Source organism: Aethalodelphis obliquidens, unplaced genomic scaffold, assembly GCF_003676395.1.
Source record: "Aethalodelphis obliquidens isolate GAN/ISIS:26980383/991018 unplaced genomic scaffold, ASM367639v1 scaffold7, whole genome shotgun sequence".
Taxonomy (NCBI): Eukaryota; Metazoa; Chordata; class Mammalia; order Artiodactyla; family Delphinidae; genus Aethalodelphis; species Aethalodelphis obliquidens.
The window spans coordinates 34,017,018-34,031,995 of record NW_020837951.1 but is presented as its reverse complement, the minus strand read 5'-3'; the positions used below and the strand labels follow the sequence as shown (position 1 = coordinate 34,031,995).

Sequence of the window (14,978 nt, the reverse complement as noted above, 5' to 3'; positions counted from 1 at the left end):
GAAAACATAGTAATTATTACTATATTTATGAATTAACAGCAAGATGTTGAAATCAATTCTACTATAAAAATATCTATTTGGTAAATAAGTACATTTTAAAATAAGAGAAAATTCAATCAGCACTGATAGTTTTTGTTGCTTTTTATATGCATTTTAGAGCTGTACAAAATGTAATTGCACAGAAGCATTGTGGCCTTTTGGATATGCTAATAAATCAGCCAACACTTGTCTCATTGCAGATTACGAATGTTCACAGCAGCCGGGCTCTTGATGTTCAATTCCTGGACTCTGGCACTGTGACGTCTGTGAAAGTGTCCGAGCTCAGGGAAATTCCCCCTCGGTTTCTCCAAGAAATGATTGCAGTACCACCTCAGGTACTATATGTTACAAGCCTAGGAGATTGGCTGAAAGGGATTTGGATGTGTTCATAATCACATTGTGAGATGCTCTCTCAGTTTTTGATGATGATTGAGTTTAACAAAATTGGAAATGATCCAAATGGTGGCTCACGTAGACAAGAAGACCAGTGAGACTTACAGAATATTGTTTGATAAATGTTTGTTTTCAAGCATGTTGAGTCATCAGGCTATATTGTCCAGTTAGAGGTTCCACTTTAATAATTAGATGCCAGTGCTGGCTTCTACACGGTTTCAGGATATTATATGTAAATATTTACTTCCAGAGTTCTTAATTTAATTAGGTAACCATTCTCTTCGGATATATGTTTATATTTAACCTTCTCCTCATAGATTTTAGTGAAAAGATTAACTTCAGTCTATCCTTCCTCTCTTGATAAAAATTCAAGATGATAAGAAGTTTGAATTATTTTGAATTAATTAAAATTATTAATAGCTATTTCCTACTTAGGAGAAGTAGAGTTTGTACAGAAATCCATCATGCTTTGAAAATAAAATTGTTCAACATTCTATAATTTCAAGGGGCCCCTTGACCTATATTTACCAGAAGATTTCTTATGTATCAAAACTCAGTGAATAAAAAGTACTTGACCATAATTAGCATGGCTTTTATAATTTCTCTCACTGCAGTCACTGTTGCCTTTCCTAAAATGACTATTACAGAGAAGCTGTTTAACTTGAGTTCAAGCCAATTTTCAGAATCACATTTTTTCTTATTGCTGCTCAGCATAATATTGAAAATTGTTAGACCTTTAAGTGCTTTCACTTGATAACACCTCTGGCCTCTGTACCCCTTGTTAGAACATCCATCTAGGGCCAGCCTTACCTAGAAAAGGTTTCCAGGGCTGGAGGAGATGGGTGATCTGTCCCACTGCTTCTGACTGTCTGAAAATTACACAGGCGTACTTTCTTGGTAAAAGCCACTCTAATTTTTTCTATTAATCTTATCTGGATTTTTTATTTGATAGATGCGAAGTTGGGGGAACCTTTAAAACAAGCTAGGGCAAGCCTCTGGCTAACAGCATCTCCCCAAGAGGTTCAGAGTAGCAAACTGATGGCCTGTTGGCCAAGGCTGACCCATGAATATTGGGTCTGGGCCCTTGGCTCGTATAGTGTTTTAAAATGTGAATTAGTTGTCTGCTTCTAGCTTCTCTTGACCAACTAGAAAACATGACTCTATTGAGCAGTCCCCTTTATGGCACAGTGCTCTGTGGGAGCTTGGGAAGTGACGTTCTCCTCTGCAGGGCTTGTGCTCTCCAGTGCGCAGGCCCCAGCTGGCCCGCCTCACTCCCTCTTTGCCCACCTGGCACCTGCACTAGTAGAGTCTGCTCTCTTTGCTCTAAGTGACCTCCTCCCCACCCAGAAAGGTACCTCATGCAGGGGGCACAGTGGGAGACTTGGAGCCCCCAAGGATGAAGGGAGGGTGTACGACAGGGAGCTTGGGGCTCAGAGAGGAAAGAAGAAATCTAGGAATCGTGGAAGTAAGTTGCATCTCCTGCATAAAATTGCCTCCATCAATTCAAAGGCTCCCATGAGACTGGAGGGAGTCCCTGGGGTTACCTTTTCCTCCCTGATGTAGCCATTCTGCAGAAGCTTGTGCAGTGATGGTGGGAGGTAAAAAGCATCAGGGAAAATGAGGCTTTTAGGTGTCACTGGGTTTTAGTTTTTCTTTCCCTGCTTAATTCTCATTACAACCTCCTTCAAAAGGTAAGTACAAATGCCTGGGGTACTCAGCAAATGCTTCATTCAGCCGGAAGCCTCCACAGAGATTTTTACAACAGGAGTCAGATTTCATCCAAATGACATTTCATTTTTTTTTTAGTTGGGCATAAAGGGAAGACCTAGATATAAGTCCCAATCTTGTCTTCACGACTTTGTGATCTTACACAGGTTAGTATCTCTGAGTCTGTTTCACCGTCTGTAAAATGAGATCACAACACTGGCCTGCCATGCAGAAGTATTGTAGGGTGAGAAGTATGTGAAGTGCCTGGTATAACCCTGGTTCATGATAGGAGTAAAGACAATGGTAGTAATATAAATAGATCAGGAACATAGCAGATGCTCCAGCCCGAGAACTGTGATTGTCATTATTAGCTATTGCTGTTGCTTGCTCTCTATCTTGGCAACATTTGACTTGTAGGAAAATAATATTGACACTACTCATAAGTACCTATTTTAAGATGGCGTGTCCTCTTTTCCGTTGTGTTTTCTTTTCAGGCTATAAAGTGCTGTTTAGCAGATCTTCCACAGTCTATTGGCATGTGGACACCAGATGCTGTGCTTTGGCTAAGAGATTCTGTTTTGAATTGCTCAGACTGTAGCATTAAGGTTAGTTATCTTATTGGTCTTGATAAAAGGGGGCTGTCAGCCAGAAGGACTCACTTTTTTTTTTCCCCACTTGTTTTTGTGAAAGAATTTTATCTTACTGTAAACTGATGCTTTTACCTCCGACACACTTTTATAGTCAGGAGGTTGGTTACATGTGTAGCTATAAGATATCTGGTGGTTTAATTTTTATTTAAGAATTTATCCTATATCTCCAGTGTTACTTTTAAACCCTTTATATAATTTTTTGATTATTAATAAGGTAGCAGGTAGTTCTGTGCTCCTATTTTGCTCCATGATAAGGAGTTAAGTCTGCAACAGAGGACCATGTATCTCTTGATAAATGTTTCTAAAGACCATTTAAATAAGTCCGGTATTTCTTTCTTTTATCCCTAAAGTAAAATGGATTATAAACAAATATTTGCTTGTAATCTTGGTTTTTGTCTCTTCCTAAAACTTATTTAAACTGCTTTATTTCTTTCACTAGCGTGTTTCTTTTTCACACTCTTGCATCTTCATATCAAAAACACTGCTCATATTTCCAAGAATAGAAATGTAAGATAATATTTCTCTATTTTAACTGATGTAAATAGTGTTATCATTTTATATAAGTATTTAACAATGTTAGCACTGAAATGTCCTTGAGAAATATCTTCGTGAAGACCTCTCACTTATTCGAGCCCACACTGATTTTCCTATCTTCATTCTCCTCTAGGGTTTGTCATGTGCAATCACACAGTTATATACCATTTTATATTCTTCAATTGCCACATGAGTATTGTTTTCTCAGCTACATTTTCAGCTCCTAAAGCCAGGGTATTGGGTAGTCAATAAAAATCTTTTTAATGGTTGATTTTTGAAACGGTGTTTCTGTACCATAAATATCAAAATGAATTAGCAGTCAGTACTTCATTAGCCCTCCAAAGAATGAATTTAAATAGACTCCTCTTGCTAGGAGAAAAGCTTTTAAAGTAAATTACTTTAGAAGGATTGCCTTGCTGGTGTCTCCTTGTCTTCATGCCTGTGTTCCTGCCTTTCATTTCTAGCCCAATTTGGTAAAAGATAGATGTGGCTAGAAGTGTCTCATTTTTGTTATTCCTGAGATAAACCAGAGGAGCTGATGAGAAGAATTAACAGTCACCCAGCCCTTTGGGACACACAGTCCAGTTATCAACGTGTGGTGCTCCCATACAGACATTCACCCCTCTGACAGAAAAAGGTAGCCAGGTAATCAGAGGTCTCCTGGGCGAAAGGTGCAAGATGGTGACTATAATTTTGGCCTATTCAGTGGAGCTTTCTTCCTCTTTTTCTCCCAAGGTCCCTCTCCTCTCATGTAACTGGGGGAAAGGGAGAGGAGTGAGAGCAGATATTAGGACCAAACAAGGACTTTGGACCAAAGATCCCAAAGGGTATGGTGAAGGTCAAAGCTTTTTCTTTCCCTTCCCTGTCTGAGAGAACACCAGCATTAAGCAGAATTCTTACAGGACATTTTGCCATTTTTATTATTTTTTATTGTTGAAGTTGGATGATGAGCACGTGGGGGTTCATTGGGTTACTCTTTCTTGAGTGTTTTAACATGTCATTAATATAAAAAAATTAATCATGATATATAGAATCACTTCCTCTCAGTGATAATGACCTCTAGCCAGTCATAGATATTCTCAGTTTTTAGAGGTTAGTAAATTTTTCATTTCCACAAGCTTGCCACTGGTTTCTAGACTACTTGGACCTACGAGCTTATTCATTGCTACAGCTGTGCTAGATAATTCATCTGACCTCAAATAAAATGATTTTAGCAAGTTGGGTTCTTTGCAAAATGCGGTTTTATAATATTTAAAGTTAATATTATAACCATCTCAGAATTCAGCGTGAACTTGGATTTCTTTAAGTTGGTTTTGTGTGTTTTCCAAAGGTGACAAAAGTGGATGAAACCAGAGGGATGGCACATATTTATTTATTTACCCCCAAGAACTTCCCCGACCCTCACCGCAGTATCAATCGCCAGATCACAAACGCAGACTTGTGGAAGCATCAGAAGGATGTGTTTCTGAGTGCCATATCCAGCGGAGCTAGCTCCCCCAACAGCAAGAGTGCGAACACCTCCATTGTGGGCAACACTGGAGAGAATTTCAGAAAGAGCCTCTCGGATATCCTCAAAAAGTCGTTGGTAGACCATACTAGCTCTTTCTCCATGGAGGAGCTGCCACCTCCTGTCCACTTGTCCAAGCCAGGGGAACACATGGATGTGTACGTGCCAGTGGCCTGTCACCCGGGCTACTTTGTCGTCCAGCCGTGGCAAGAGATACATAAGCTGGAAGTTCTGATGGAAGAGATGATTCTTTATTACAGTGTGTCTGAGGAGCGCCATGTGGCAGTGGAGAAAGACCAAGTGTATGCTGCAAAAGTGGAAAATAAGTAGGTCCTTGGACAGACAGAGCCTTTTATTCTCCTCCTAAGAAAAACGTGTAGAATGATACCAAGAGTCCTTAATCCCTGCAGGGGGACTTGGAACTGCACAAATGGGAATTTTGAATGTGAAATGAGACCAGTGAATTGTGCAATTTTCTAATATTTAAAATGATGCCATTTATCTAAAAATCTAATGACCCTAGTGCTGTTAAAAACCTCATTATATCTAAAGTGAATGTTTAAATATTTTTTCTACTTTCCTATGAGAAAAATATTTTTTTATTTAAGAAATAATGTCTTTTATTTAATGACTTTCTAAATTTTAAAAATAAAATGTTTAGGGGCTTCCCTGGTGGCGCGGTGGTTGGGGGTCCGCCTGCCGATGCAGGGGACGCGGGTTCGTGCCCCGGTCCGGGAGGATCCCACCTGCCGCGGAGCGGCTGGGCCCGTGAGCCATGGCCGCTGAGCCTGCGCGTCTAGAGCCTGTGCTCTGCAACGGGAGAGGCCACAGCAGTGAGAGGCCCGCGTACCGCAAAAATAAATAAATAAATAAAATAAAATGTTTAGGGCTTCCCTGGTGGCGCAGTAGTTTAGAGTCTGCCTGCCGATGCTGGGGATGTGGATTCGTGCCCCGGTCCGGGAAGATCCCACATGCCGCGGAGCTGCTAGGCCCGTGAGCCATGGCCACTGAGCCTGTGCGTCCGGAGCCTGTGCTCCGCGACGGGAGAGGCCACAACAGTGAGAGGCCCGCGTACCGCAAAAAAAAAAAAAAAAAAAAAGTATAAGAAAACAAAGTCCGTCAACCAACATAAACCCTTGTTAAAAGTTAAACTTTTTCACTTAACATAATTCTGTGAACACTTTTCCATGTGATGAGATTTCTTCATAAACATTTTAATGGCTAAATATTCCATCATATAGAGAAATCATAATTTACTTATCACTTTCTTTTGTAGGTTTTTTTCTCCCAGATTTTTCACTGTTACAAATAATGTTGAACTTAAATCTTTGTTCGGCTCTCTGATTATGTATTTATGAGATAGATTCCTAGAAGAGAAGTCACTTGTTTAAAGATTACAGGATTTTTGATATATGCAGTCAGTTTCTTTCTAGAGAGCTTGTGGCACCCTTTATAAGGTGCAACAGTGCCTATTTCACTGCTCTTTGGCCTTTGGACAGTGAGAATCATAATTCCTTACATTTGTTTTAGCACTTTCAGTCTGTTTTCTCACGTTTGCACATTTGGATCCACACTCTCCTCTCCTGAAGCCCCCAGGATGTGCTGGTTCCAACCCAAGGAAGCCCAAGTTCCTCAAGCTATACACTCACTCCGGGAAGCCCTGGACAATGGCACAAGCTCCCCGCTCCCCCTTCCCTTTGCCAGCTTTCTTAGGGGAAATGTGCCAGCTTATTTGACAATGCTGAACAAAAAGAACAATCTCTCCCCCTACCCTCCCTGTCCCAACACACAGACATACATACACACCCCCCAAAACTCAACTTGAAAGGTCAACTGCTTATTTTTTTTCTATAAAATGCTTTCATTCATTCTTTGTTTGTTTGTTTTGCGGTACGTGGGCCTCTCCCTGCTGTGGCCTCTCCCTGCTGTGGCCTCTCCCGTTGCAGAGCACAGGCTCCGGACACGCAGGCTCAGCGGCCATGGCTCACGGGCCCAGCCGCTCCGCGGCATGTGGGATCTTCCCGGACCGGGGCACGCACCCGTGTCCCCTGCATCGGCAGGCGGACTCTCAACCACTGCGCCACCAGGGAAGCCCCTCATTCATTCTTAAGATAGCAAGTACAGGCATTTATAAAATTTTGTTATTTTTATGGGAGGAAAAAAACTAATTTTCAACACTTAAAAGTGAAAAGTATAATAGCTCTCATTCTAAAAAGCATTCAACTTATATGTCATAAGCTTTTCATCTTTAAAAAATATTTTTACTATGTCATGTTATTTACAATCATAAGCATAAATGGGTTCCAATTTGCCTCATCAGAACTCTTTGTTATTGGATAGTTTAATCTCAGTTAAAGCCAAGCTAATGCTAACCCTTACCTGAGGAGCAGATTAATGATGATTAGTGGTGGGGAGGTGCCACTTGGAGGGAAGGATCATGTGAAGATCTCTGAACACCGGAGATCTGTAGTGTGGGACTTCAGACTCCACCCCTACTCCCCCATGGATTGAACAGTTCTGCCTCAGGACTCTGGGGCTTTAATCAGTTAATTTGTCCCAGATAATCAAGGGATGTCTTATATATGGGAACAGATTATCTGATATTTTTTGAAACTTTATGAACTGAATCAATGTAAAGTGTTCAGAGCTTCTGTCTTGCTTACAACCCAGGACTATTTACTAAACCTTGTTCCCAGCTCTGGTAAGTTAAGATTTAGGAATTTCAGGTACAGTTTTGATTTACAGTGATTTCCAAATCTATCCCAATTTAAGAATAACCTGGGCAGCCTATTAAAAATGCAGATTCCCCTTCCTCACCCCAGGCCTCCTGAGTCAGAATCTCTGGCAGTAGAACCCCAGAATCTGTGTTTTAAGTAAACTCTCCAGGTGATCCACATGTAGCCTTGCACTGAAATTGGTAATGTCGTCAAAACTGAAGCCTTTATTTAAGCTCTTAGTTTTGAAAGTTGAAAGCTAAATAGAAATGCAACACATAGGTTTCCTGATGGTTCTCTCCTCACAGCTCTGTACCTCTTATTTATAGACTAAAAGCACAGACCATCAGTCATTTGCCTTGTACAGTTTAAAGACAGTGATATTGGTGGAAACCAAATGTTTTTATCTCCTTTTACACTTATATGAATTAGCAACCTGCACCATACTGGCATTTCCACATATGGAAATTTCTCTTCAAATTAATCTAAAGTTCTTATTTGCACAGCTTATCTTCATTTTAAGAATACTTATAATAATGGCTGCCATTTGCCAACTGCCTGTTATATGCCAAATTAATGTGTTAGGCACTTCATATGTATTATTTCTGCAAGTAAATTAAAACTAAACATTACACATGAGATAATTGAGGCACAGAGAGGCTAAATAAAGAGCCCAGAGTTAACATGACTGAAAAATGGCTCAGTGGGACTCCAGCTCAGGTCTGTTTGGCCCCCAAAGGTCAGGTCTGTTTGGCCCCCAAAGGTCAGGTCTGTTTGGCCCTCAGGTCATGTACTTATTATGATACCTTTCTGTGTCCCTGTTGTCTTTGTGATTCATGGGTAATTGCTTGCTTCACTTTGGGCTTATCTGAAGGTTTCTAGAGTTCCTCCCAGAACCCCCCAATTATATACAGTGTTTGAAGTTGGCCTCTTTGTAGCTTTTTTTTTTTAAATAAGTTTATTTTATTTATTTTTGGCTGCACTGGGTGTTTGTTGCTGCACATGGGCTTTCTATAATTGCGGTGAGCGGGGGCTACTCTTCGTTGCAGTGAGCAGGCTTCTTACTGCGGTGGCTTCTCATGTTGCAGAGCACGGGCTCTAGGCACGCGGGCCTCAGTAGCTGTGGCACGAGGGCTCAATAGTTGTGGCTCGCGGGCTCTGGAGCGCAGGCTCAGTAGTTGTGGCGCACGGGCTTAGTTGCTCCGCGGCACGTGGGATCTTCCTGGACCTGGGATCGAACCCGTGTCCCCTGCATTGGCAGGTGGATTCTGAACCACTACACCACCAGGGAAGTCCCGAAACGATTCTTATTAAAGATACAGAGCTCATTACCGAGTCCAGTGGCTTCTGTTAACTCAATCCTAGTTGACCTCCCTGTAACATGGGATGCTTTACACTACTTGGTTTCTGCAGCACCACTCTTTTCAGGACCTCCTGCTGCCACCTACCTTCTATTCCTCAGTCTCCTTTTACTGGGTAACCTTCCTTTGCCCTTTAAATTTTTGTGTTTCCCAGGATTCTGTCCTCACTTCACTTTTTTCCAAACATTCTCTGCTGAAGCATTCTCATCCTCTCTTATAGCTTCATAAACTACCTTTATTTTGATGACCTTCCCTCCTACCAACTCTAATCTGTATCTCCTGCTTCAGCCATTCTCCTGAGCTCCAGACCTTTGGTCCAAATACTACCTGGATAGCCCTAAGGTATCTTGCCTGGAAGTCCCTGAATTAATGCATTCTCCATACCTGGTCCCGCTTGCTTCTCTCTTTCCATCTTCCACACATGGACCTTGTCCCCAAAGTATGGCCATTTCCTGTCTCCCCGTCAAAGTGAAGGGATCTGCCAGCCTTGTCCTGATTGTGCTCTGTAGCACTGTTTCCTCCTGCTTAGTGGTAGTTTTCCTTTATTAGCTCCGTGAGGCCTGTAAAAGGGTATTGAGTGAACAAATTCCATCAAATGAGCCAGTGACAAAGCAGAGAATAGTAACCTTTGGAAAAGAAGAAGCAGTCTCTTTAAAAACTTCTACAACAGCATAGTTTTATATTTTAGTAAATAACATTTGTATTAATTTTCCTTTTTTATCAAAAAATGTTGCCCTTAAAGCAGGTGTTGACTTTGTGCGTTTTTTTCTTCCTTTTTACTCCAATGCACATCTAGGTGGTACAGGGTGCTTTTAAAAGGAATCCTGACCAATGGACTGGTGTCCGTGTATGAGCTGGACTATGGCAAGCACGAATTAGTCAACATAAGAAAAGTGCAGCCCCTGGTGGACATGTTCCGAAAGCTGCCGTTTCAAGCAGTCACAGCTCAACTAGCAGGTAACTTCTGGGGAATTTGGACTCATGACACAACAGTAGTATATCTTGTCGTTTTGTCCTGGGTACAGAATCATTGGCCTATTGATAATTTTTAATGATCTCTCAAGGTCATGCCCTTCCACTATATCTGTTTCTGTTTTTTCATATTCCTTTCTGTCTCTGGTTTCATGTATGAGTATTTTTCTAAAACTGTAATCTTCGTACAGGTACAGTATTGCATTCTGCTTTCACACTATTGCTTTTTGGGTGGTTGTTTGATGGTCCTGATAACAATTCTTAATAGCTGCAAAATATTCTGTTTAATCATTGTTTCCCTATTGTTGAACATTTAGGTTGTTTACACTTTTATTGTAGTATTGAGGGAAAAAACCCACAGCTACATATATTAGCCAAAACAAGCAGATGGAAACAATGAGACAAATAACCAACAGGAGAACATTGCGCGATTAAGATTTCATAATTTATTGCAGGAATTATAATGCATCTACGTAATGGACTTTCGCAATTATAAAACATTCCTGGCTCATAGAATATGACCATTTTCATGGCCAAACCAGTTTCCACTTGCATCGCAACTAACAACACACAAGTGTGTGATTTCACCACACTCACACCAGCCTGTTGACTGTCATAAAATCTGAGGAGCTGAGTTAATAGGTGTAGAGTGGTACTTCTTTATGATACTGTCTGATGAGATTTGTTTTATCTTCTGTGAAGGCAGTGCAGATATCTGTGTGCCCTCTACCAGTAGGTAGCATGGGTGCCTAGCTGAAACTCCACCCAGAGAGCTGTCGCCGTGAGCAGAGGGTGCGGAGGCCAAGAGGGCTGAGGGGTGCCGACACCTCCAGTTGTCTGGAGGTCCTGCTGTGCTGGGATAGGGCAAGTTATGACCACATGTGCAACCCTCATTCCTCACCCCCCGCTCACCCCATACACTTAGCAGTGGCAGAACTGACTTGATCTCAGAAATGAGAGAAATTATGTATATAAATTCTTCTTATTGACAGCGTTTATTGAAGATATATATATGTAGATAGATAGATAGGTAGAAAGAGACAGAGATTGCCTTATTTGAAGTATTTTCCAGTTTCTTTGTGTCTCCTACTAGAACTCAAAGGAAACTCCCATGGTAGACAGATATGAACCAAAAATGGCATCTTACACATGGCATGACTACCACTGATCTGCTTTGAACTCAAACTTCTAAATGGTTTCTTCAGAATTAATGGCTACATTTTTCATTTTCACTTTTTAACATTCAGGTTTTTCTAACAACACATTTTGTTAAACATGACAATCAAACGGCCCAGTGAAGGGGTCTCCATGAGGGAGGATCGCATGGCCCCATCATCCCCACCCCGGCTTCGTGGCCACAGTCACTGGTGTTCCCTGTGCAGGGGACTCTACAGCCGCTTCATTTCACTGAATTCGTGCCAGTGCTGGGAGGCTCAGGCTCTGTTACAGTCACTGAAGTAGCAGCTTATAGACAGTTCTAGGCTTCTCTCATGGGAAATTCTTAGTAATCAAAGAATTTAGCCCACTCACTACACCGAAAAGTCTTTTAAATTATATGTGAAACTCCCAGACCTTCATCACTATGGGGCATAATTTATATATCTAATCTAACATATGTGAACTTAATTTATGTTAGTTAATAATACTTCTTGAAAAATACATATTCTTGTCTCAGTTTTGTTTTAAAAGCTAATTCAGAATTCTCTAACTTGAGCTCTCAAGTTTAAAAGTCATGGGGATTTAGAAATGCATGGGACTTAAAATTCATCTGGTCCAACCACTTTATTTTACAAGAAGTAAGCTGAGGCCTGAGAAATCAACTGGTTTCCTCACGATCATACCATTTGATAGAGGAAGAGCTGGGAATAGTAACTGAGTCTCCAGACTTTCATTCCAGTGCTTTTACCATGGTGATGTATGTAATTTAAAATACTGTTGGGCTTCCCTGGTGGCGCAGTGGTTGAGAGTCCGCCTGCCGATGCAGGGGACACGGGTTCTGCCCTGGTCCGGGAAGATCCCACGTGCCACGGAGCTGCTGGGCCCGTGAGCCATGGCCGCTGAGCCTGCGCGTCCAGAGCCTGTGCTCCGCAACGGGAGAGGCCACAACAGTGAGAGGCCCCCGTACCACAAATAAAATAAAATAAAATAGAATACTGTTAAGTGTATTAATTCTTCTTCTTCTTCTTTTCTTTTTTTACTATATCTGGTTCATCAGGGAAAAAAATCTGTAAATAAGAGAAATGTCATTGATATTGATATTTCATTCTCCATCAGTCTATATCTACATATACTTTACGGAAATGGGCAGTCATTATTATAACTTCATTTTATATCACAGCATTAAATCTCAAATGAAATTTGTTTCTGTAAGTGAAGGTTTACAGAAATAACCCCATTCAGAATAGAAAAACTGTAAGCAAGACTGTTGTAAGATTCTTCAGCATCTGTTTTTCAGTTAGGCAAATCTAAGCTGGTGTGTTTAACTACTTTGGGACTATTTAAATAGTTTTCCATTATAACGGGTCAAAGAAAGGCTCATTTGACCCCTCATTGATCTGCGAACTCCCTTCCTCTTAGGAGTGAAGTGCAGCCAGTGGTCTGAGGAGGCTTCGATGGTGTTTCGAAATCACGTGGAGAAGAAACCTCTGGTGGCATTGGTGCAGACAGTTATAGAAAACACTAACCCTTGGGACCGGAAAGTAGTGGTCTATTTAGTGGACACGTCACTGCCAGACACAGATATCTGGATTCATGATTTTATGTCAGAGTATCTGGTAGAGCTTTCAAAAATCAATTAATCACTGCTTCTGAGACCCTGACAACTAATTCAGATTTTTTTTAGCAATAACAAAATGTAGTAGGCTTTAAAAAAAAAAATCTTACCTCTGCTACATGGCTCTGACTGCTGTGCGGGATTGAAAAGAATATGTTTGTGTTTGATGAAAGATATTTAACAAGTTTTGTTTTAACAGAGTTGACTTTTCAAAGAGAATTGCACTTGAATTATTACTATAATATTAGAATAAAATGTTTATCAATACAAAAACTGACTATCTTATCATTTCTTATGATCTTAAGGTGAAGAGTTTCCCTTTCTATTCATGTCGTCTTCCTTGTGGTGCTCGGTTCTTCTCCAGTTAGACTGAGAATTCCGTGACTTAACCCTACCCTGGGGTAGTGATGGGTCCCAAAGCAGGTGCTCACCACACCATGTGAAGTCTCTCCGGAGTCTTTAGCCCGTCAGCATTGCTAGTGGTGCTGCTGGAGGAACAGCCCAGGCAAACCAGCACGTCCTGATCACCCCAGATCACCCCAAATCTTGGGTGGCTTATTGCCCAGAGAGTCTGGACTGAAAACGCAGGCCTTTACAGTCTCCCTGCCCAACCTCCCTGTTTACTACTCCTTGCGCCAGCCACACTGGACCTTCCCAAACCCCTGCATGTTCATCTAGGACTACTGATACTCTAAAGGAAGCCTCACTTCCCTCCAGACCACTCTTATTCTTTTCCCTCAGACTGCAGCTCATTTTCTCCCCACCATTTTTGTTTGTCAGTATCCTCCCTGACCTCCCAGTCTGTCCATGAAGCCTTCCCTGGTGCCCCTCCTACTGCACTGTACTTTGACTGTGCCCCTCGTGCTGCCCAGATCTCACTGAGCTTCATAGCATATAACTAGTTGTCTGTGCCAGTCACCGCAACTAGATTGTGAGCTCCTTGAGGGAGGGAGGGGTCTTAGTCATCTCTCTATCCAGTCATATCCCGGTAAATGTTTGACAGCTGGTTCTGGTGGGTGTGTGGCGGTCATGCGGGGAGTGAGCCTTGATTTGTAGTGTCTGACGATTCCCATGTTGTAAATGTTCCTACTGCTGTTGCGTTCCAGCTAACAATGTGACCTCACTGAATGTGGTGTTGGGAAAAGATGCACCCAAGCAGCTCTTGTGAGCGCTAGGATGGTGACCCCTTACTCAGTTTGACTGGGAAGCCTAAATTTTTGATTTTGAACATATACTGAATTTAAGCTAGTAGACCTCTGTGTGAAGATATGCATAAACTATTGGAAATATGGAGAGAAGGGGAGAAGACGAGGCCAGAGATAAAAGTTTTTAGTCATTTGCTTATTTTTATTTGAGAACATCTAGGAAAAGTAAGAACGGAAAGAAAATAAAGACCAGATGTTTCAAGTTTTTCATGTAAAATATTGAAATTGTCTTTCCAGCTTTTTAAAATTTATATTTAGTATTTATAATTAAAGTGATTCAAAATTCAGGAATGTTCATGCCAGTGATTTAAGTAATCATTTATGATAAAGTAAAAATATCCTGACACACAAATGTTTAAGTGAAATAAAGTAGTGTAAATGTTTTTTTATAATGGTTTCTTTCCCTAATAACAACAACAACAAAAATCTTCAAATTGTTCACAGATAAGAAAGAAGTGGTTTGTACTCCACTAACTTTAGGAATGTTTCTATTACTTTTAAAAATAAAGCAATTAGTTGTGGATGTAACTGAAAAGTTAATCTGGTGCTGGGACAGTTTGACAGACAGAGAGACTTGCCCCCCACCTCATACCATATTCAGAAGTCAAGTCCAGGTGGACTGAAAGCCTAAACATGAATGGCCACTGTAGGAAGATAACCCAGGAAAATACCTTTATAATCCAGGAGCAGGAAAGATGTCTTAAACTGGATGCACAAAGTGCTAACAATAAAGGAAAAGATTGATATACAGTTGACCCTTGAACATGGTGGGGGGAGGACATTTACGGGCACCAACCCTCCCTGCTGTGGAAAATCCCCATGTAACTTCACAGTCAGCCCTCCTATATGCAGTTCCTCCGTGTCTGTGGTTCCACAACTTCAGATTCAACCATCCAGAGATGGTGCAGTACTGTAGTATTTTCTATTGAAGAAAATCCATCTATAAGTGGACTTGCACTGTTCAAACCTGTGTTGTTTCAGGGTCAACTGTACTAGACAAGATTAAAATGAAGAACACCTGTTCATCAAAGACGTTATTATGAAGGTGAAAAGGCAAAGCACGAATTGGAGGATATACACACACACACACACACACACACACACACACACACACACACACACA

At 41.2% G+C, this 14,978-nt stretch overlaps 1 protein-coding gene across 3 annotated transcripts in view; it reads left to right on the top strand.

The window, feature by feature from the left end:
- TDRD7 (tudor domain containing 7) overlaps positions 1-12,923 on the top strand; it is an 89,237-nt gene extending 76,314 nt beyond the window's left edge. For all 3 annotated transcript variants that reach the window (XM_027105430.1, XM_027105431.1, XM_027105432.1), the window contains 5 exons: positions 240-374; positions 2,634-2,744; positions 4,654-5,156; positions 9,702-9,862; positions 12,455-12,923. In XM_027105430.1, coding sequence (XP_026961231.1) covers positions 240-374; positions 2,634-2,744; positions 4,654-5,156; positions 9,702-9,862; positions 12,455-12,675 — 1,131 coding nt within the window. In that variant the 3' untranslated portion in view covers positions 12,676-12,923. The remainder of the gene's footprint in view (positions 1-239; positions 375-2,633; positions 2,745-4,653; positions 5,157-9,701; positions 9,863-12,454) is intronic.
- The last annotated feature ends 2,055 nt before the right edge of the window (positions 12,924-14,978 follow it).